The 20,746-nt window shown below is 42.4% G+C and overlaps 1 protein-coding gene across 1 annotated transcript in view; it reads right to left on the bottom strand.

The window, feature by feature from the left end:
- F2 (coagulation factor II, thrombin) overlaps nucleotides 1-15,446 on the bottom strand; it is a 70,682-nt gene extending 55,236 nt beyond the window's left edge. Inside the window, exons 1-2 of the mRNA XM_089686760.1 lie at nucleotides 15,281-15,446; nucleotides 8,075-8,235 (exon numbers count right to left, since the gene is read on the bottom strand). Of these exons, the coding sequence (XP_089542886.1) occupies nucleotides 8,075-8,235; nucleotides 15,281-15,344 (225 nt within the window). The 5' untranslated portion in view covers nucleotides 15,345-15,446. The remainder of the gene's footprint in view (nucleotides 1-8,074; nucleotides 8,236-15,280) is intronic.
- Between the last annotated feature and the right edge of the window lie 5,300 nt (nucleotides 15,447-20,746).

The following is a 20,746-nucleotide window of genomic DNA, read 5'->3' as shown; positions in this document are numbered from 1 at the left end:
TATATACAGTTGTGTTCAAAATAATAGTCAGACATCACTAACCTGATCAATCACTGTTTTTGTTAGAAATGATATTTCTACATGGCAAATAATTTACTAGCAGGTGTAGTAGAGTAATAGAAATCCAACAGACCCAACAGTCATGACATGCATGCTGCTGATTCTGTGTCATTGAATCACTAATTGAAAGGGGCATGTTCAAAATAATAGCAGTGTGGAGTTCTATTAGTGAGGTCAGTCATTCTTTGAAAAACAGGTGGCAATTATTGCCCTTATTTTAAGGAAGGAAGGCAGCAAATGTTGTACATGCTGGTTACAGTGCATTTCTCTCTGAAATTCTGAGGAAAATGGGTCATTCCAGACATTGTTCAGAAGAACAGTGTACCTTGATTAGAAAGTTGATTGGAGAGGGGAAAACATATAAAGAAGTGCAGAAAATGACAGGCTGCTCAGCTAAAATGATCACAAATGCTTTAAAATGGCAACCAAAACCTGAAAGACGTGGAAGAAAGCAAAAAACTACCATTCGAATGGATAGAAGAATAGCCAAAATGGCAAGGACTCAGCCAACAATCAGCTCCAGGAAGATGAAAGAAGGTGTGACGTTCCCTGTGAGTACTGTTACAATTAGAAGACGCCTATGTGAAGCCAAGCTATCTGCAAGAAGCCCCCGCAAAGTCCCACTGTTGAAAAAAAGACATGTGTTGAAGAGGTTACAATTTGCCAAAGAGCACATTGACTGGCCTAAAGAGAAATGGCGCAACATTTTGTGGACTGATGAAAGTAAGATTGTTCTTTTTGGGTCTAGTGGCCGGAGACAGTTTGTCAGGCGACCCCCAAACACTGAATTCAAGCCACAGTACACTGTGAAGACAGTGAAGCATGGTGGTGCAAGCATCATGATATGGGGATGTTTCTCATACTACAGTGTTGGGCCTATTTATCGCATACCAGGGATCATGGATCAGTTTGAATACATCAGAATACTTGAAGAGGTCATGCTGCCTTATGCTGAAGAGGAAATGCCCTTGAAATGGGTGTTCCAACAAGACAACGACCCCAAACACACCAGTAAACGTGCAACATCTTGGTTCCAGACCAACAAGATTGACGTTATGGAGTGGCCAGCCCAATCCCCGGATCTTAATCCAATAGAAAACTTTTGGGGTGACATCAAAAATGTAGTTTCTGAGGCAAAACCAAGAAATAGAGAAGAACTGTGGAATGTAGTCCAATCATCCTGGGCTGGAATACCTGATCACAGGTGCCAGAAGTTGGGTGACTCCATGCAACACAGATGTACAGCAGTTCTCAGAAACAGTGCGACTACAACCAAATATTCATTAAGTGATTCAAAGGAAAGCAAAATCTTCAAACATTTTTCAGTTTATATAGTGAATGTTTGAGTTTGTAAAGAAGAATACAAACACTGCTATTTTTTTGAACAGTCTAAAATTCACTTTTCTTCATTTTTTTTAGAGGAACAACACAAATTTGATATATTTTTCTTCATGTTTTGATTTGGAATAGAATGTGTCGTGTTCCCAATGCATTTGTGTGTATGGAAATAAAAGCTATTAGAAGGATTTTGAGCTTTATTCACTTTTTTCAACATACTGCTATTATTTTGAACACAACTGTACACATACTAGAGTGAATTTAGACAGGAGCCAATTAACCTAGCAGCATGTCTTTGGATTGATCTGAAACCTGCAAATCAACGAACTCTCCTCCATTGGTAAGTGGACAACTTTAGGAACTTGGTGCTTATAATTGATGGTCCACAGCATCCTATTTCTTATCAAGTTTCTAACTGAAATTAGAGAAGCAAGTGGGGATAGATGCAGCAAAGTTAAGGAGTGAAGGACTCTTCATACCTTACTCCTCCTCAGTACCTTTTTAGTTCCATAATCTTTTTATTAGCACTTTTTCCATATATAAAGTTCCAAATTAGCAACAAGAGAATAATTCAGTGAAAAATAATGGTGACATTTCCATCTCAAAGTACCAAATGTTGTAGAACAATACATATTTAGGTTTCGAGGAGAGCAGAGAGTGAATGGGTGACATAAAACTACTGTAAGTTATTATAGTGGTAAGTTGTGCACTAGCGGCCTAGAGAAGTAATCTTAAAATGAGAAGACTTGAGTTGAAATCTACTAGTTACAAACATATGCAACGCAAGGATATCAATTCAAAAGGGATCCAAGAAGAGACTGAAACCATCACTAGGGCTCTCTTCCAATACAGGCCTAAAGCATGGCGTCCGCCATATCTATGACTGGAAACTAAAGTTGCTAAAAGTCGTGCACAAAAGATGCTATTTTTCTTTAACCACCTTCTGCCCTCTCTATAGTACAATGACGGGCGCAAGGTGGTTCTCTCGTTCTGATAGGACGTCATATGACGTCCTTCCATTCTCACCGTGCATGCGCAGCTCAGGGAGCGCGCAGCGCGGCGATCGCTGGTGCGTTGTGTCCCTCGGACACAGCGGATCACGGAAGATGTCGGTTCGGTCATGTGATCAGCTGTGTCCAATCACAGCTGATCACATGTAAACACGGAAATGCCGGTTATCGGCATTTCTCTCCTCTCGAGCTGTCACGCTGACAGCTCGAGAAGAGAGCCGGTAACCAGCTTTCCGCGGAGGGGACATGTACACTGATCATCAGGGCACTGATGATCAGTGTGCCCTGATGATCAGTGTGGCCCCAGAAGTGCCACCTGTCAGTGTCCATCAGTGCCACATCAGTGCCACATATCAGTGCATACCAGTGCACATCAATGCCACATATCAGTGCCCATCTGAGCTGCTTTTCAATGTCACCCATCAGTGCCAGTCAGTGCCACCTATCAATGCCAATCAGTGCCACCTATCAATGCTGCCAATCAGTGCCACCTATCAGTGCCAGTCAGTGTCGCATCAGTGCTGCCTATCAGTGCCAGTCAGTGCTGCCTAACAGTGTCAGTCAGTGCTGCCTATCAGTGCCACCTATCAGTGCCATATATCAGTGTCATGTATCAGTGCTGCCTTTCAGTGCCCATCAGTGATGCCTGTCAATGCCCATTAGTGCAACCTACCAGTGCCTCCTCATCAGTGTCACCTATTAGTGTCCATCAGTGCAGCCTATCAGTGCCCATCACTGCAGCCTCATTAGCGCACATCAGTGAAGGAGAAAAATCACTTATTTACAAAATTGTATAACAAAAACTAAGAAAAAACTTTTTTTTCAAAATTTTCAGTGGTTTTTGGTTTGTTTAAGAAAAAATAAAAATCCCAGAGGTGATTAAATACCACCAAAAGAAAGCTCTATCTGTCTCAAAAAAATAATACAAATTTCATATGGGTACAGTGTTGCATGACTGCGCAATTGTCATTCAAAGTGTGACAGCGCTGAAAGCTGAAAATTGGCCTGGGCAGGAAGGGGGTATAAGTGCCCTGTAGGGTAGTGGTTAAGGATGCGTAGAAAATCAGGGTCTCTCTCATTTGTTGAGACTGCTTGTGCTATAGAGCATGGATCAAAGGATCTGAACCCTCCTCATATGGCTTGTTTCAGCGATGGCACAAGGAGGGTGGCACCATTAACAACAGGGGGGGGGTTCGAAACAGATAAAGCGGGGAGTCAAAAAAGAAAAAAAAAGGGGTGGGTGGGGAAAGGATCAGGGTACAGGGGAAAGGAATAAGTTAGAGGAGAGGCTCCTCAACAGAACAACCCCCTCAGGTGGCAACCCCACTTAGAGTAATCTCAGTACCTTTTTTGCTTATTCCAACCAGTTTCTCTGGGGTGCGAAGTTAGAGAGGATGTGTAACACCCTATTTTAGTTTTAAATAGAGCAAGGACGGCTTCATTTTCTTCAATTGTTCCTGTGGGGAGATTTCCTGTCACTTCATGGAGGCACAACTGGAAGCGAGAGGAAAGCTCTACAAACTAAAGGGAATTCCCAATAAGTGTAACTGGAATTGATGTCCCAATTGGAAGATTTACCCTTGCTTCCCATCACTTTCGGAAGAAGGAATGCACATGAATGGTCAAGGACATGCACACATTAGTGTGGATCCCTCACCCTTTGGCTTGCACACAAACTAAGTAGGGTATTAATACCACTTCCATTATGCTGGGACTTCTTGCTATCTCCCTTGTTTGAGTGATTGCCTGATTTCTACATTTTCTGATGTTGACCCAGATTGCCTGACCCTGGCTGCGTCTTCGGATCCTGTTGCCTAATCTGCTCGTTCCTGACTATTCTTTTCCTGATGCTTGCCTCGACCTCTGCCTACTAATGAACTAATCTTGCCTGCTGCTTGCCTGGACATCTGTCTGGAAACCAGCCTATCTAACTGCTGTCCTTCTGTCTTCTACTTTGTAGCCGCTCTCTTCCTGCTATCCCTGGTGCAGCGATCCTGAGAGCCGCGACCTGGTAACATCTTGCAGCAAAGAAGCCCAATGGCCACTAGAGTCACCAACCCATCACCCATATTTTTTCAGAAGATAGAAAACATATCAAATGTTTAAAGATAAGTTCACCTCTTGACAAAAATTAATAAATGCACATTTTTTTGCAGGTAAAACAAATGTGCATTTGTTTTTTGTTGCAGGAGCCTGTAAAGCATTGTACCTGTCAGGAATGGACTCAGCACTGGTGGTGGGACTCACCTGCCGTGTGGGCTGCGGTACCAGGGCTGACCAGCGGGTGCTCTCAGCAGCCAGAAGCTCACTCCTGCAGTCAGCCAACACCTGGGGCTGATTGCAGGAGGTGTATTTAAGGAATGACCAGGCCTGTGATCAGTGCCTTGGTGTATGTTTCCCATGAGCCCCTGTATCTGGTATCCTGTGTTCCTGCTTATCTGCCTAGTTGCTGACCCTGTTTTGATCCTGACCTCTGCTGACCGTCTCCTGTTGAACCCCTGGCTTGCCTGACCATCCTTCTGCCTGATCTTCTGTACTGCGCTGCTCGTGAGTTACTGAACCCGGCTGACCCTGACTATTCTCTGCCTGCTCCTCCGGTACCTCACTGCCCGCACGTTGCTGACCTGGCCTGCCTGACTACGCCTGATGCTACCCAGACGATCCATCCACTAATGTCCAAACCTGCCAGCCCCTTCACATCAGGCTTTCCCCCGGTACATACCCTCGGCGGACCCCTCTACCACAGTTGGGTGCACTCAGGAGCCGCGACCTGGTCTCAGTCCTGCGCCAAGTTCATCCCCACCATCAGGGGCTCTGGTGAAAAGGCAGACTGGGGCTTAGACTTCGCGCCCTGGTCTGTGGGTCACTAGAGATCCCGCCGGGCGGTGCCTGACGGTACCTTACGGCCCACCTGACCATTCCACCTCTCCAGCCCTGACTACGCCTGTGTTCCTGAAGCCTGCTACTTCCCTGTGTCAGTCCACACATTTCTGGTCACACCCGGATCCCTGACAGTACCTGTGATCAGCAGATCGCTGGTGCCATGCAAGTCTCCATGCAGGTCTCCTGCAGACCTGTCAGTATATCTGCTTGCCCATACAGGATTTACGGCCAACCAGAAATGGGTGGAACATGCTACATGTCTCCAAAGGTGAACTTATTCTTTAAAATGAGGAAATGTACCATTTTAAGAAAATAATAAGGTCATTTTAAAAATGATGGCAGCAGCATGTTTCATAAAAGTACAGACAAGGCTATGTTTACCATGGTGTAGTATCCCCTCTTTTTAACAACACTGGAATGAAAGGAATATTGTCCCATTCTTGACTGATACAGGACTCTACCTGCTTAACAGTCCTGGGTCTTCTTTGTAATATTTTTTGTCACAAGATGCATCAAACATTTTTGCAATTGGTGAAAAGGTCTGGACTGGAAGAAGACCAGTTAAGCACCCAGACTCTTCTACTACAAAGCCATGCTGTTGTCATAGATGCAGTATGCGGTTTAGTATTGCCCATGGGAGCAAATGATTTACTAAAACCTGGATGTATCTTTCAGCATTGATGGTGCTTTTTTCAGATGTGCAAGCTGCCCATTCCATAAGCACTAATGAATCCGAAAACCATCAGAGATGCAGGGTTTTATGTGCTGATAACAATCAGGTTCCTCTCCTCTTTAGTCTGGAGAACACGGCGTCCATGGTTGTCAAAAAGAAAGTCAAATTTTGATTTGTCTGACCACTTTGCAACAGACCATTTTAAATGAGCTTTGGCCCAAAGATGATTGCGGCATTTCTGGATCATGTTCAGCTATGGCTTCTTCATTGCATGATAGAGCTTTACCTTGCATTTTTTGGATGGCACAGTAAGAACTGTTTTCACAGACAGTGATTTTTGAAGTATTCCTGAGCCCATACAATGATGTCCATCACGGAATCATGCCTGTTTTTAATACAGCGCCACCTGAGGGACAGAAGATTACGGGCATCCAGTATTGCATTTTGCCCTTGTCCCTTGCATACAGAGATTTCTCCAGATTCTTAGAATCTTTTGATGATATTATGTACTACAGATGATGATATATTTAAAGTCTTTGCAATTTTATGTTGAGGAACATTATTATGAAATGGTTTTAAAATTTTTAGATGCAGCTTTTCACAGACTGGTGAACCTCTGCCCATCTTTACATATGAGATACTCTGACTCACTAAGATGCTCTTTTATACTCAATCATGTTACCGACCTGTTGTCAGTTTACTTAATTAGTTGCTAAATGTTCTTCCAGCTCTTCTTTGTTAGTACCACTTATTTTGCCAGCTTTTTCTTACCCCGTCCCAACTTTTTTGACATGTTTTGCTGCCATTATTTTCAAAATTACCTTATTTTTTTCTTAAAATGGTACATTTTCTCAGTTTAAACATTTGATATGTTTTCTTTTTTCTATTGTGAATAAAATATGGGTTTATGAGATTTTGAAATCACTGCATTCTCTCTCTATCATATTTTTTGAGAATGTGGGTCCATCACTTCTTTTTGGGAAGAGGTTTTGTCTTTACTACAATTGCTATTGCATACCTCCCTCCCTTTCGAGCCTCTGTATTCTTTTATTGAGCCTGCCTTTTCCAGGCCTCTCCAAACCGTCCAGGATACTCTCCGCGCATGTTCTGACTGCGGCCAGGAGAAGCATTCCTATGTGTTGGTTATCCTCCATACCTTCTTCGATGCCGACTTTGTTTACAATTATTGCTGACGTAAGACGAATGGAATTTTTGACCGCTTTACATGCTTGCTTGATTGCTGTGTTCAAGGCAGTATGGAACCCATGGGATGCCTTTATCTCTGCTCAACCTGCCCAAACTGTACAGATTTAACTGCTCCTCCACTGTTATTTTATGACATAGTATGTCCTATATCCTTACAAATTTCTACCATTGATGAGCTTCTTTCTCTTTTTTCTTTTTCAAAGTTAATGTATGTATATACATGTGAAAACTCAATAAAACTGTTAATTACAAATCACCGCATTCAGTTATTATGTAGATTTTACACAGTGTCCAAACGTTTTTAGAATTAGGGTTGTAATACAAATAGCAGATGATGATAATAGGGTTCAGTCAACATTAGTTTCTTTCTTGTAACAGAGCTTTGTTAGAACTGGTGGATATCATGAGCCTTAAAAACGTTATTACAAGACAAAAAATGGACATTCCTCCATACATTTCATTGTGCACATTACTAGGAAAATAACTCATATAGAGTGTCTCTGAAGACCATTCTAGAGGAAGATAATTTGCTGGATTTAGAGGCCCAGTTTCAGGCCATTTGTGGGCGTTTTAGATATGTAGAATTGATATATATAAAATTTGGGGAAAGCCTAGAACCTCTGCCACGTTTTTATAGCTGTCCATGTCCTCCACTGGGAGATTTTCCTGCACTTTCCCTCTGTTTAAGGTAGAACAGGAAGTGAGGGGTAATCTTGACAAGGACATAGACAGCAATTAGTCCACTTCAAATTAGGGATCATTTACAGGGACACTTCTGACCTAGGTAGGCAGTATAGACAACAATACCAGAATGTGCATATTACAGCATATTCAGTCTGTGCAGTGTTAGCAATTAAAATGACTCTAATTATTTGCATCCTAAATGTGTCCAGATTGATCTTACCGTGGCGTCATCTGACTCTTTGATCTCTCTGAGCTCCTCATAGTTGCACAACTCTTCCACACACTCCCTCTCCATGTTTCCTGGCCTCAACTCCTCCCATAATGCATTAGCTCTTCTTGAGCGTGAAAGGACAGTCGAGGCTGCTTCATTGTTGAGGAACACTAAGGAGACATAATGGAAAGGTAATAACAGGAAATATGAGTCATTTAGTATATATTTCCTTCTGTTTTTATTTTGGTCATGGCTAAAATAAATATACTATATTTATTTATTTTGTCCTTTATGTTAGTTCAGAAAACTGGAAATATTGTATATGAAAATGTATTTTTGTAGGCAGCCAGCATATGAAGCTATTGGCTCTTTTTCTCATGATTTGAAGGCTTTCCTTATCTGCTTTACAAGGGGAAAAAAAACCCGTTGTTTACAGAGCTCAGTAGCTAAAGTTGAAAATTAAACGCACAAAAAAAGAGTCAAAGCAGTAACTGATCAGTTCTTTTTGAAAGAAAATAAAAATCACTTCTGTGCTGGATTCTTAGAAAACACATTTAGGCTCCATGCACATGGGGCGTTTTAATAATGCTGGTAATGTTAGCTGTGTAAAGTCATGTTAAAAATGTGAGTTTTTCATAGTTTTTAGCGTTTTTGTATTAGTGTTTAGCGGATTTTTTTACCGTTTTTTATTTTACCAAAAAAATTAATTTTGTTTGGTAAAAAAAAGTCCAAAAATGCTGGTTTGCCATGATTTACTGTGTTTTACAGCGTTTTTCAGCGTTAGAGTGTTTTTACAGCTATAAAATTCCTCTAGAAACCCACTAGTTCTGGGTTTTTTTACCAGACAAAAAACGCCCTGGCCAAAAAACGTTGATTACAGTCTATGTGTGCATGGACACATAGGATAACATGCTGGGGAGTTTACTGGCTGTAGAAAAAACTGTCAAAAGCCAAAAACAGCCGCTGTAAAAATGTCCAGTGTGCATGAGGACTTAGGAATATAGTTGCACTTAAAACATTGCAACCATGTGAATGTGTGCAAATAATTTGCGGTTCATATTCTACTTCTTGCAGCTGAACAAGTTTGCTGGAGCCGTGCCACTTCCTGTTTTGCAGATCTCTACAACTAATCTATGAATGTTTCATTTGCGTACATTTGTAGCAAGTGTTATGAACTAGATTGTGATAGAATTTCCACGTCCTTATCTAACCAATAAGATATGGACCACTTACTAAACAGATGCATTTGTCTGAAAAATGGAATACATATCGGAAAAGCTAGGCGGGGGAACCCAGCCATGAGATCTGTCAAAGTGAAGTCCTCCAATCACTGTGCTTATCAGAGGGAACTCCATGTCACACTGCAGGCTCAACACCATGGCCTACGTTTTATGAATGGGCAATAAAATGATGCATAGCAAACTCTCCAAAAGTATTGGGACACCCCTCCAAATCATTGGATTCAGGTGTTTCAATCACCTCCATGGCCACAGGTGTATACAATCAAGCACCTAGGCATGCAGACTGCTTCTACAAACATTTGTGAAAGAATGGGTCGATCTCAGGAGCTCAGTGAATTTAAGCGTGGTCCCTGATAGGTTGCCACCTGTGCAATAAGTCCATCTGTGACATTTCCTGGCTACTAAATATTCCACAGTTAACTGTTAGTGGTACTATAACAAAGTGAAAGCAACTGGGAACAACAGCAACTCAGCCACCAAGTGGTAGGCCATGTAAAATGACAGAGCGGGGTCAGCGCAGTGCGTAGATGTAGCCAACTCTCTGCAGTCAATAGCTAAAGACCTCCAAACTTGGTGTGGCCTTCACATTAGCACAACAACAGTGCGTAGAGAGCTTCATGGAATGGGTTTCCATGGCCGATCAGCTGCATCCAAGCCTTACATTCCCAAGTGCAATGCAAAGCTTCAGATGCAGTGGTGTAAAGCACGCCTCCACTGGACTCTAGAGCAGTGGAGACGTGTTCTCTGGAGTGACGAATCTCGCTTCTCTATCTGGCAATCTGCTGGAGGTGTCTGGGTTTGGCATTTGCCAGGAGAACTGTACTTGCCTGACTGCATTGTGCCAAGTGTAAAGTTTGGTGGAGGGGGGATTATGGTGTGGGGTTGTTTTTCAGGGGTTGGGCTTGGCCCCTTAGTTCCAGTGAAGGGAACTTTTAAGGCGTCAGCATACCAAGACATTTAGGACAATTTCATGCTCCCAACTTTGTGGGAACAGTTTGGGGATGGCCCCTTCTTGTTCCAATATGACTGCGCACCAGTACACAAAGCAAGGTCCATGAAGACATGGATGAGTGAGTTTGGGGTGGAGAAAATTGACTGGCCTGCACAGAGTCCTGACCTCAACCCGATAGAATACCTTTGGGATGAATTCGAGCGGAGACTGCGAGCCAGGCCTTCTCGCCCGATATCAGTGCCTGACCTCACAAATGCTATTCTGGAAGAATGGTCAAACCTTCCCATAGACACCCTCCTAAACCTTGTGGACGGCCTTCCCAGAAGAGTTGAAGCTGCAAAGGGCGGGGCCAACTCAATATTGAACCCTACAGACTAAGACTGGGATGCCTCTAAAGTTCATGTGCGTGTAAAGGCAGGCCGACCAATACTTTTGGCAATATAGTGTAACTCTTGATTATTATTTGTCCTGTACTTTGCTAAAGCATTGTGTATCAAAAACTGTAATTTAAAAAAAAACTCTATTCACAATGCTTTTAATCCTTTGTATCAATTTCCCACATGCTCTTTGCATTTATTTCCTGGCATGTGAAAAACATCAGTTTTGACTGAAGTTCATTTAGTAGCAATTTATTCTTCACATACTAAAAATTCAAACAAAACAAAAAACTTGAGTGTATCTAAAACCAACACTTGTTTTCAAAAGGATAGTCAGAACCCCTGCAATTCTTTTGTTTGGACTGATTTCCCTTCATGTAAGGTCAATTCCCTACTTGTCACTAGAATATGTGTCCACATTGAAAGGTTTTCCCTTTTATTACTATTTAGATAATTATTTTAAAAAATCTTAGATTTCCCATTGCTTTCTGTCCCAATGACAATGAACAAATACAGAGGGTGAATCTTCCCAGTGGGGACACCCAGCAATAAAAACTTGCAGTGGTGTTGCACAGAGCAGCCCTGATCCTCTTCTTCTTGGGTCCCCTGCCGTCTCTCCTTGCTCCTCCCCCTTGACCAATACCCCCAATAGCAAGCCGCTTGCTAATGGGGCACTGGTGTGTGTTTGCTCCTGAGCCCTGCTCTACGTGTCCTTAAGACATAGAGCCTGGGCCCATCCCACACTCTGTCCTCACTGGCTGTGATTGACAGCAGTTGGAGCCAATGACTCTCGTTGCTGTGTCTCAGCCAATAAGGAGAGGGAGACCCAAGGCTCCTGTGCACATCGCTGGATCGAGATGGGGCTCAGGGAAGTATTAAGGGGGCTGTGTGGGGCAGCAGCAAACAGAAGGTTTTTTACCTTCATGCATGAAGGTAAAAAAACCTTCAGCCTTTAGGACCACTTTAAACTGTATCTAAACCCAAAACCAAAAAATGTTATGTGTTACAGCTTACTAGTTCTTAGATGGTGGTAGCTGCATTAGTTTTCTTTTTTTCAGCCTTTTTTTCTTCATTTTCACTTGCCAGTAACATACTCACTGCGCTGTAACTCTAGAGGAGCAATGTTTTCACTCTAGGTCAGCCCACAACCAGCGTTCCTCCACAGATTGCTAGGGGTTCCTAGAACAAAGATCGATTTCTGCCTCTCCGATAAGTTCCCACAGACACCAATTGTTATTTTAGCTTTTTGTATTTGTGGTCATTTCCAATGACCACAAATGTAAGGAGCGTTCTTTCCAATGAGCATCACATTCAAATACAGTGAGCTGCAAATATAATAAATATTAGCAGGGGGTCCCCAAGCCCAGGGGCGGACTGACCATTTGGAAACTCGGGCACTGCCCGAGGGCCCGGGGTCAGTAAGGGGCCCCATGAGATGCTCCTGGTACCTTTTTCATAGGCTTTTTTGAGTTTGGACAAGGGCACAGGGGCCCCATGATCCCCTATTGCCCCGGGGGCCCCATGAGTTGTCAGTCCGCCCCTGCCCAAGCCTATAGTTATTTCATGGTACAAATGTCGAGAAAGGCTGCCCTAGGCTGCTCTCCACTGTTTTAAACTGCAGGCTGAATGTGTAGGCTATGGCACATCATGCATCACATTTCTGGATTGGGGTTTACATACAATTTAAACATTCAGATTAGCGAGGATTAAGGTCCAATTGTTTAATAGGTACTAGGGCAGGTAGCAGCTGCAAGGACGTCGATGGCTGAATTACACCACAGGCCTCTATTGCACAATGTACAAAGATCACTCCATTGTGTACATTGTGGTGTGTGGCAGACTCTGTATTGCGTGGAAGGAGACAGAAAATTCCAGTAAAACAAATCTATGGAACATCTTAAAGAAATCAGGCAACCAGGCCCAATCCTACCCAAGGTGACACCTACCAACAAGTATGTCAAACAAGTTATGCTCTTGATAACTGCTCCCTGGTCTCCTCCTCCCATGCACGACTGCAGGACTTCTCCAGGTCCTCCCCCATCCTCTGGAACTCACTGCCCCAATCCATCAGACTGTCGCCTTCTCTATTCACATTCAGGCGCTCCCTCAAAACCCATCTCTTCAGGGAAGCCTACCCCACCCTCACCTAACGGCCATCCTCCCTCATTCCTCCTACCACTTCATCCCCCCCAGCCACTTCCTACTGTACCTTTACCCCCTCCCTCCTAGATTGTAAGCTCGTAAGAGTAGGGCCCTCTTACCCCTCGTACGCTGTCTGTCTTTGTTGTACTGTGCCATGTATTGTCCCCCCCTATTGTACAGCGCTGAGCAAACCCTTTGGCGCTATATAAACTCGTAGTAATAATAATAATAATAATAACTAATTTGCACATTGTATATATCTTAATTTCTGTTCTTATTTCTTATTGATATTTGCATGTTATTACTCTTACTCCTAGCGCTGCACCTTTATTATTTCTATAGTTCTAGGGTGTGTATATTGAGTTAACAACACCCCAACATCGGTCCGCAAAACGAAGCGCGTTGTGCAGAATAGGATCGCATAGGTGTGAATACCTATGCGATCCCATTCTAGTGAGGACCAAAAAAGGATCCTGCACGTTTTTGGTGCGGGTGCGGTGCGAATAGAGCCATACAAAATGTATGGCTCTAATCGAACTGCATACAAATCGCATGTGATTTGTACAGGAATGCGGTGCGGTTCCTATGCGAATCACATGGGATTTACCGCACCGCTTTAGTGTGAACCTAGGCTAAAGCTGGCCAAACACATACAGATTCTTCCATCCATGCTACTTGGTGAGGATGGGAGAGTCTACTGCAGCAGCCCTGCCATCTGCAAAAAAAGCCGAGTAGTGTCTGTATCTGATTTGTTGCAGGGGCTGTTTGGCCAACACTTTTCCATCTGGTTCCATGGATTTTTCAACTGAAGATAGGAGGAGGTTGGCGGGGCTACCCACGGAGTGAATTTTGGCCTGTTCATCAACTTTTAATAAGCCCTTACAGTTGTGTCCAGACCTGCTATTTAAATTGCATCCCAGCCATATTATACAGGTTTCATTAAAATATGCACAATTGTTCCCAAGCCAAAACCACATTCACAGTTAATTTGTTAGTTTAAGAAACATTTTCCATCCTGCTCCTTTGAATTTTCCCGTCAAATACGGTGGACAATGAACATTCATTTGACCACACTAACCATTGGAAAATTGAACGATTGTTCCAAAAATGAACATTTTCGAACAAAATTCTACCAGGAGTATGGCTAGCTTAAGTGATGGAAGGTTGTGAGAAGTATCTCCTCTGCTTATCAAGAACCTCATACCCAGGGGCGGACTGACAACTCATGGGGCCCCCGGGCAATAGGGGGCCCCTGTGTCCTTGCCCAAACTCAAAAAAGCCTATGAAAAAGGTACCAGGGGCATCTCATGGGGCCCCCTAGTGACCCCGGGCCCTCAGGCAGTGCCCGAGTTTCCAAATGGTCAGTCCGCCCCTGCTCATACCATAGACCCACAGACATTCCTTTGCCACTGTTTAGAAAATAAAGCCCAATATGGTTCCAATAATGGAAAACAACCCATTCTGGGAAAAAAAAAGAAATCTGGTATATATTGTTCATCTTACAGAAAGTGACCAGTTAAGGACTCTACTAAATCTGTTAGGTCTCTATTATATGTAGAGAGTTGATCCATGAAGATTTCCCAGCAAAGTTCAAGATGCTTATAACATAAATAAATAAATATATATATATATGTAACATGGAAATCACTTTCTGCAAATAACAGCGATCTTGATATTTTAGCCTGAATTTTCCAACCTGCAATATGAAGAAGCTATGAACTGCTCACTATGAGCGCCTACACTCTTTTTTTGCTTTATCCTGAATCAAACATGACCAGCTGTCCTCAAAAAAAGTAACACCATCATTTGGCATTGTAATACCTGAAGCAGCAGAGATGAGACAGGCCTGTATAGTAACTACAAATACAAAAAGTTGCAATCAATGTAGCCAATACAACAATACACAGCTTACTACTATGACATGAAGACCCTATTCACAGCTGAGCGATTTGAAGCATGTTTCCCAAACTGTCTAATTGCTCAACATCAAAATTCCCATTTGTATTCAACTGTGCCCATTCACACCTGAGCGTCATGCCGCCTGGAACTCGAGGCATGAAAAAGTACATGAGCGTCTTTTGGGTCTCATATTTTTTGCCCCTATAGACTTCAAGGGAAGCCCCTGGAAAATGCCTGAAAATGCATGTCTTGTCTCTCTTCCACCCAATAACTAGCTTTCCATTGCCTAAAACAAAAATGCTGAAGCCTGAAAACACCTTTACAAATCATTTAACAATTTTTTTGGAAGACAATGTTAAAGCCTAACAGACAAATCCCATTTCCTTGCATTGCTCTACAAACAAAAAGGCGATAAGATATTTAATTACAACACAAGCAATGTCCTTACCATTGCGTCCATAGACCCACAAACATTCCTTCAACCAATTTTTTTGGAAGACAATGGTAAACCCCAAAGCCTGCCAGACAAATCCCATTCCCTTGCATTGCTCTACAAACAAAGAGGTGATAAGATATTTAATTAAAACACAAGCAATGTCCTTACCATTGCGTCCAAGAGCTGGAGGTAACAGGGCAATCCAACATATGATCACTATTCTGTGTGGCATGGTGGGGGAAATTCAGTGCAATGCAACCCCACAACTACCACTTCACTAAGAGCTGTAGGAGATCAGCCAGGTCAGAAAAACACAATCCTTCCTTTGGCCTTTCTCCCTCCCCCGCCATCCAACCACTGGGGTCAGGACCGGTTACACATTGACCAGCAAACATTGAGGCCACTGCATTAACATTACCGGGCTTGTCTGCACACACCAAGCACCAATCCAGACCCTCTCATCTCCCATCCAATTTACATCTCTTAGCCGTTCAGCTGTTGTCCAGACCAATCACTTTCCAGCCTGATTTGACTTGGTGGCCCTCAGCAAGTCACTGGCCTGATCATGTTAATACAATTAATATTTTTTTAGAAATGGTTTTACATTTTGTTATGTTAAAAAGACAGACATGAAAAATTTGGGGTAAATGGTTTGAGTTTAGAACTTCAGAAAAATACTTAAGAATGAAAGGTCCCCTGATAGTAGTACCAGAGAATTTAAATGGTTATTATTATTATTATTATACAGTATTTATAAAGCGCCAATAGTTCGCTCAGCGCTGTACATTACAAAGGGGGACAGAACATGTGACAGAACAATACCAATACAATGCAAAACATGAGGGGATCGAGGGCCCTGCTCTTTCGAGCTTACAATCTAGAAGGGAAGGGATGGTGGTACAGGAGGAGATAGCTGTGGGGGATGGAGTGGTAGGAAGAGTGGAGGAGGTCGGCAAGTTAGCAGGGGGTGGGGTAGGCTTCCCTGAAGACATGGGTTTTCAGTGGTGCGCCTAAAGGAGAGGAGAGTAGGTGATAATCTGATGGGTTGGGGCAGGGAGTTCCAGAGGATGGGTGACACCCTGGAGAAGTCCTGGAGGCGGGCATGGGAGGAGGAGACCAGGGAACTAGAGAGAAGGAGGTCTTGTGAGGAGCGGAGTGTGCGTGCTGGGCGGTACTTGGATATTAGGTCAGTGATGTAGTACGGGACAGTATGGTGGACAGCTTTGTACGTCAGCGTTAGGATTTTGAAATGGTTAAATAGATCTATATACATGACTAGATTAATAGGAGGGGAAAGAGAGGATAAGATGAGACTGGACAGGGGTGTGTTGGGGTGGGTATGGGGATAAAGTTTATATGTACGATGTAAAAAGATTTATGATGATTTTGTAAGGTATTTTTTCTTCCCTAAAAGAAAATTTAACAAAAGATATAATAAAAAAAAAAAAAAAAAGACAGACATGGATGAAACGGATCATTCTAAAATAGTAGTTGTGAAGCTATTCAGCCTTGTATATATACAGTAAGCACTTAGTGTAGATGTGGTCTCTAACCAAATAATATATTGTTTGTAAAATCATTGCATATCATAGAGAATTCCTTTTTTTTAATAAATAAAATTTCTGTTTTAGGGGCACATGCTACACATGAAAGTCTAAAAGTTCCCAGCATCTATTTGACAATGTTGTTCCCCCCTGCCCAGGTACTGGTGATCAATAGAAGATCCCCCCTTCTACCTGCAGTGAGAGGCACTAAGGTGGAAATTTACCTGTGTCCCACTGTGTGTCCCAAGGCACTGCGGCCATACCGTGACGTCACCCCAGGAATTATGTAGACCTTGTCAAGCAGGAGATCCCTCTGCCAGTTAGTGCCTGCATAGATCTGGAGATGGCTGATTGAATGTGTGTTCTAGCTATCTGTACAAAAACATGGCTTTGGTTTTTTTCAACAAAATCCTGGGACAGTCTAGGAGGATCTAGGACAACTGGGGATTCTGCTGGTGACAGGATGAGACTGCAGGGGCACATTTGTGAGCCGGGGGGCAGAGCATGGTCACTATAGCAGAAAGCACCTTCACAAGGACCTCCATGGCAGGATAACAGGGATTATTTTAATGTAAACTTGTGGAATCCTCAAAGGAGTCTGTGTATGTGATGTGTATGTGATGAAGACTAGTGCTATCTATACACTCAATAAATTATTATACAGTATTATTATACAGTATTTATAAAGTGCCAATAGTTCACTCAGCAATGTACATTACAGAGTTTTTAGCAGGATTTTGTCTTTTTTTACTTTTAATAAAACAAGATTATGCTATGAAGTTGTTTGAGATTATCATGTTGTTCATGGATACCAAGGAGCCTGATGGTCAAAACTCCAGAACTATGTGTTACTTCTTGGGAAAGTGGTGAAATATTTTAGTTGCATATGAACTGCCTGGAGGTCAGATCATTTTGGCGAGTTCTTGACCACCGGGTGGGGGGTTACTCTACAATAGTGTTGGGTACCCATTGTAGGTGTTCTTGGCTGTGGACATAGGTCAGCATGGGCACCCTGACCAGTCTCCAACTATGCAGCCCCATACAGTTGTGTTCAAAATAATAGCAGTGTGTTGCAAAAAGTGAAAAAAGCTCAAAATCCTTCTAATAGCTTTTATTTCCATACACACAAATGCATTGGGAACACTACACATTCTATTCCAAATCAAAACACGAAGAAAAATATATCAAATTTGTGGTGTTCCTCTAAAAAAATTAAAGAAAAGTGAATATTAGACTGTTCAAAAAAATAGCAGTGTTTGTATTCTTCTTTACAAGCTCAAATATTCACTATATAAACTGAAAAATGTTTGAAGATTTTGCTTTCCTTTGAATTACTTAATGAATATTTAGTTGTAGTCGCACTGTTTCTGAGAACTGCTGTACATCTGTGTTGCATGGAGTCACCCAACTTCTGGCCCCTGTGATCAGGTATTCCAGCCCAGGATGATTGGACTACATTCCACAGTTCTTCTCTATTTCCTGTTTTTTCCTCAGAAACTGCATTTTTGATGTCACCCCACAAGTTTTCTATTGGATTAAGATCCGGGGATTGGGCTGGCCACTCCATAACGTCTTGTTGGTCTGGAACCAAGATGTTGCATGTTTACTGGTGTGTTTGGGGTCGTTGTCTTGTTGGAACACCCATTTCAAGGGCATTTCCTCTTCAGCATAAGGCAGCATGACCTCTTCAAGTATTCTGATGTATTCAAACTGATCCATGATCCCTGGTATGCGATAAATAGGCCCAACACCGTAGTATGAGAAACATCCCCATATCATGATGCTTGCACCACCATGCTTCACTGTCTCCACAGTGTAGTGTGGCTTGAATTCAGTGTTTGGGGGTCGTCTGACAAACTGTCTCCGGCCACTAGACCCAAAAAGAACAATCTTACTTTCATCAGTCCACAAAATGTCTCTTTAGGCCAGTGAATGTGCTCTTTGGCAAAGTGTAACCTCTTCAGCACATGTCTTTTTTTTCAACAGTGGGACTTTGCGGGGGCTTCTTGCAGATAGCTTGGCTTCACATAGGCGTCTTCTAATTGTAACAGTCCTCACAGGGAACTTTACACCTTCTTTGATCTTCCTGGAGCTGATTATTGGCTGAGTCCTTGCCATTTTGGCTATTCTTCTATCCATTTGAATGGTAGTTTTTCGCTTTCTTCCACGTCTTTCAGGTTTTGGTTGCCATTTTAAAGCATTTGCGATCATTTTAGCTGAGCAGCCTATCATTTTCTGCACTTCTTTATATGTTTTCCCCTCTCCAATCAACTTTTTAATCAAGGTACGCTGTTCTTCTGAACAATGTCTAGAACGACCCATTTTCCTCAGAATTTCAGAGAGAAATCACTGTAACCAGAATGTGCAACATTTGCTGCCTTCCTTCCTTAAATAAGGGCAATAATTGCCACCTGTTTTTCAAAGAATGAATGACCTCACTAATAGAACTCCACACTGCTATTATTTTGAACATGCCCCTTTCAATTAGTGATTCAATGACACAGAATCAGCAGCATGCATGTCATGACTGTTGGGTCTGTTGGATTTCTATTACTCTACTACACCTGCTAGTAAATTATTTGCCATTAGGAAATATAATTTCTATCAAAAACAGTGATTGATCCAGTTAGTGATGTCTGACTGATATTATTTTGAACACAACTGTACACAGCAAACTGTGATGCACTGCGTGTTCTGACATCTTTCCATGGGAACCAGCATGAACTTTTTCAGACATTTGAGTTACAGTAGCTCTTCTATTGGATTGGACTACACAGGCCAGCCTCTGCTCCCCACCACGATTGGCAACCATATATATTTACAGGCAGTTTGTAATTTTCTAACTGTCCATAAATATCCATTACAGACAGCAGCTACCAATAAAAAATATGGCCACCTTGATACCGTCCTCTTCCCACACACCTCCATACCATCCTGTGTTATATTAACCTGACCTTCATGTAAATGGAGAAATATATTTTTTGTTGTTTGTTATACCTTAAACACATTGCTAATAGCACTTGCTATATGTTTGTAGCTTAAATGTTGATATTTGCGCTGTTTTGTACCCAAAAACAGTAATTTTTAAGTACTTTTTTTAAGTGTCAAAAAAATTTAGCTAGGTCAGTAAATGTATTGTGTCAGAAAAAAAAGTATGGTGCTGTCAGTAAATTTCACTTCAAGAGGTTGGCAACACAGCTCCTCGCGTGCAACAATGAGACTTTGCCTCCCCTTACCCTGTTGCCGGTTTTTCCGGGCTAGAACCTGTTCTCAGATTTTTATTTTTGGAGATTTTGCCTCGCTTACTGTTTGGAAAACCAAGTCAGCAGAACAGAACTTGAGGGAAGGCGCTCTAATGCAGGGAGAATCCTGGTGTATGTTGGTAAGCTTACCCTCGTTTGGTAGAGTGAGCTATGAGTGCTCCGATTCTCTTTGCTACTAACAGGGGCGGACTGACCATTTGGAAACTCGGGCACTGCCCGAGGGCCCGGGGTCAGTAGGGGGCCCCATGAGATGCCCCTGGTACCTTTTTCATAGGCTTTTTTGAGTTTGGGCAAGGACACAGGGGCCCCATGATCCCCTATTGCCCAGGGGCCCCATGAGTTGTCAGTCCACCCCTGGCTACTAAATATCTTTGTGAATCAGGGTTTTCAGCACTTGTCTCTATAAAAACAAAAAGTTGAAACAGATTGGATGCCAAAGATGATGTGCATATCACATTGTTAAAGACCACACAGCTCCATCTTCCAACGCAAAAACAACCTTCTCATTGAAATAAACTAGAAAGTTGGGGGGGGGGGTAATTGGGATAGAGAGAGAATTGCAGTAGTAATGGTAGTAGAAAACATAGTAGTTACTAATAATAGTAGTAGTTAGTGGTGCACCGAAATGAAAATTATGGTGCCAAAACCGGAAATTCAGGATGCACTTGGACGAAAACCGAATCTAAAATGGACAGTTTTTAAAAATTAATATATTTTTCAAATGCAATTTTTTGGGGAAAAAATACACTTTAATGATAAAAAAACAAACAAACAAAAAAAACCACAATATATACCCCAGTTTTTTTGTAACATATGAAAGATGATGT

Source organism: Staurois parvus, unplaced genomic scaffold, assembly GCF_062004578.1.
Source record: "Staurois parvus isolate SC_StPar_1 unplaced genomic scaffold, SC_StPar_1.0 ptg000410l, whole genome shotgun sequence".
Lineage (NCBI taxonomy): Eukaryota > Metazoa > Chordata > Amphibia > Anura > Ranidae > Staurois > Staurois parvus.
Note: the sequence above shows the minus strand (reverse complement) of the source record. Positions and strands in the feature narration are given on the sequence as shown.